General features: G+C 58.7%; 1 protein-coding gene across 1 annotated transcript in view; it reads right to left on the bottom strand.

Annotated features, from left to right (window-relative positions):
• Positions 1-371: 371 nt before the first annotated feature.
• PLEKHA4 (pleckstrin homology domain containing A4) overlaps positions 372-1,670 on the bottom strand; it is a 33,113-nt gene continuing 31,814 nt past the window's right edge. The window contains exons 16-17 of the mRNA XM_045292641.1: positions 1,358-1,514; positions 372-821 (exon numbers count right to left, since the gene is read on the bottom strand). Of these exons, the coding sequence (XP_045148576.1) occupies positions 562-821; positions 1,358-1,514 (417 nt within the window). The 3' untranslated portion in view covers positions 372-561. The remainder of the gene's footprint in view (positions 822-1,357; positions 1,515-1,670) is intronic.

Below are 1,670 nucleotides of genomic sequence, written 5' to 3'. Positions count from 1 at the left end.
CCCAGGAGTCCTGGTTCCAAGTCTCCCCTCCAATCACCGAATCAGTATCCGAGGCACCCCCAAATCCTCCTTCCTTAGACCCTGATCCCCCAGAAGACTCATCCCTCAGACCCAGGAGTCCTGGTTCCAAGTCTCCCCTTCAATCACCGAATCAGTATTCGAGGCACCCCCAACTCCTCCTTCCTCAGACCCCTCATCCCTCAGACCCAGGAGTTGGGCCAGTTCCTTCCGTCATCTGATCAAGGAGGTCAGTTGTCTATCCCTTGCCTCCCCCAGCCCCCCTCCCCGCATTCTGGGACTCCAGCTCTGCTCCAGGAGAAACCCCAATGTTGCAACTTCAAACAGATCGGGAGGGGAAAAAATCTGTTCACTGAAAGTTCAAAGGTTTAATTCAAGCTTGGACAGCGTTGGGAAAATCAAAATTTCGCTGTGGAAACCCGGTCTCTCCCTGCCGTGGGAGACACTCCCCCCCGCCCCCTGGCCACGCCCCAGGGTCCTTGATTGGCTCAAGCTCTGTGGGCGGTGCCACACCCCACACTTTGGTTGATACGTTTGGGCGGATCAGAAGCTGGACTGCAGTAGCGTAACTCGTAAGGGCCACGCCCCCTCGGCCGGAGTCAGGGCGGGAGGGGCGGTGCCAGGCTCCCACGTGGACTCCCAGGGGGCGGAGCCTCTGCCACGCCCACTACTCAGGCTGGAGGAAGCCACCACGTGGGAATTGACCGCCGGAGATCTTGGGGGAGAGACCGCTCGGGGTGTGGGGTCCGGTGGAGACGGAGGTGCAGGGGGGAGGGGTTCTCCTCGGGCGTCCGAATTTCCACCTGGAGAAGATGAGTGAGCAGTGAGAATGACAATCTGCACGTTGGCAGAGCCGGTTCTGTCCTATTGTGCTGACCCTTCCCCGCACCCCCCCTCCCCCCGTCAGCCTCCTCCCGCAGATCCAGGGGTTCTGATTCCCAACCCACTCCTCCCTCAGACCTAGGGGTACTGACCTCCAGCCCCCTCTTCCCTAATACCCAGGGGTCCTGTCCCCCAGACCCCTCCTCTCTCATACTCAGGAATCCTGACTCCAGGCCCCTCCTTATTTCCTCAAACCAAGAAGTCCTGACCCGAGCTTCTTAGACCCAGGAATAAGGACCCCAGTCCCCTCCTCGTTCAGACCCAGAGGCTGATCCCCACCCGCGCGCCCCTCCGCCCAAATTCTTGAGCCCCGACCCCCACTTTCCTTTTGCCTGGGCCTTACATTTCTGAGCCCTGCCCCTCCCATTACGCATACAAAACAAAGGATCCCCAGATATTGCCAGACTTCTCCCTGGGTTTTAGAATTCTAGACTTCCAGAGCCCCCCACTCCCTCACCTGTCATCATTCGCTGCCATTGTGAGGCCTCTGTAGCCAGAGCTTGGGAGAGGCTGAGGACCCGCTCCCGGTGACCATCAGATGTGGGCAAATAAGGCGTAGTATTCCTTGGACTAGAAGAGAGGGAGTCGGGAGAAGGGAAGATCTGAGGGCCGCGCTAGTCCTTCTGGGAGTTGTAGTCCTAAGCACGTGGCTCTAAGGGACTCCAAACAAGGGTTTCTCACCGAAGCCAAAGTGCATCGTGAGATTTGTAGTTCCGTCTATATTACAGCCACCACCACCACCACCACCACCACCCCATCTCCGCCCAGGA

The sequence above is a fragment of the Echinops telfairi genome, unplaced genomic scaffold (assembly GCF_000313985.2).
Source record: "Echinops telfairi isolate 266 unplaced genomic scaffold, ASM31398v2 ScPeMD7_655;HRSCAF=1070, whole genome shotgun sequence".
Classification (NCBI taxonomy): Eukaryota; Metazoa; Chordata; class Mammalia; order Afrosoricida; family Tenrecidae; genus Echinops; species Echinops telfairi.
This window is presented reverse-complemented; position numbering and strand designations above follow the sequence as displayed.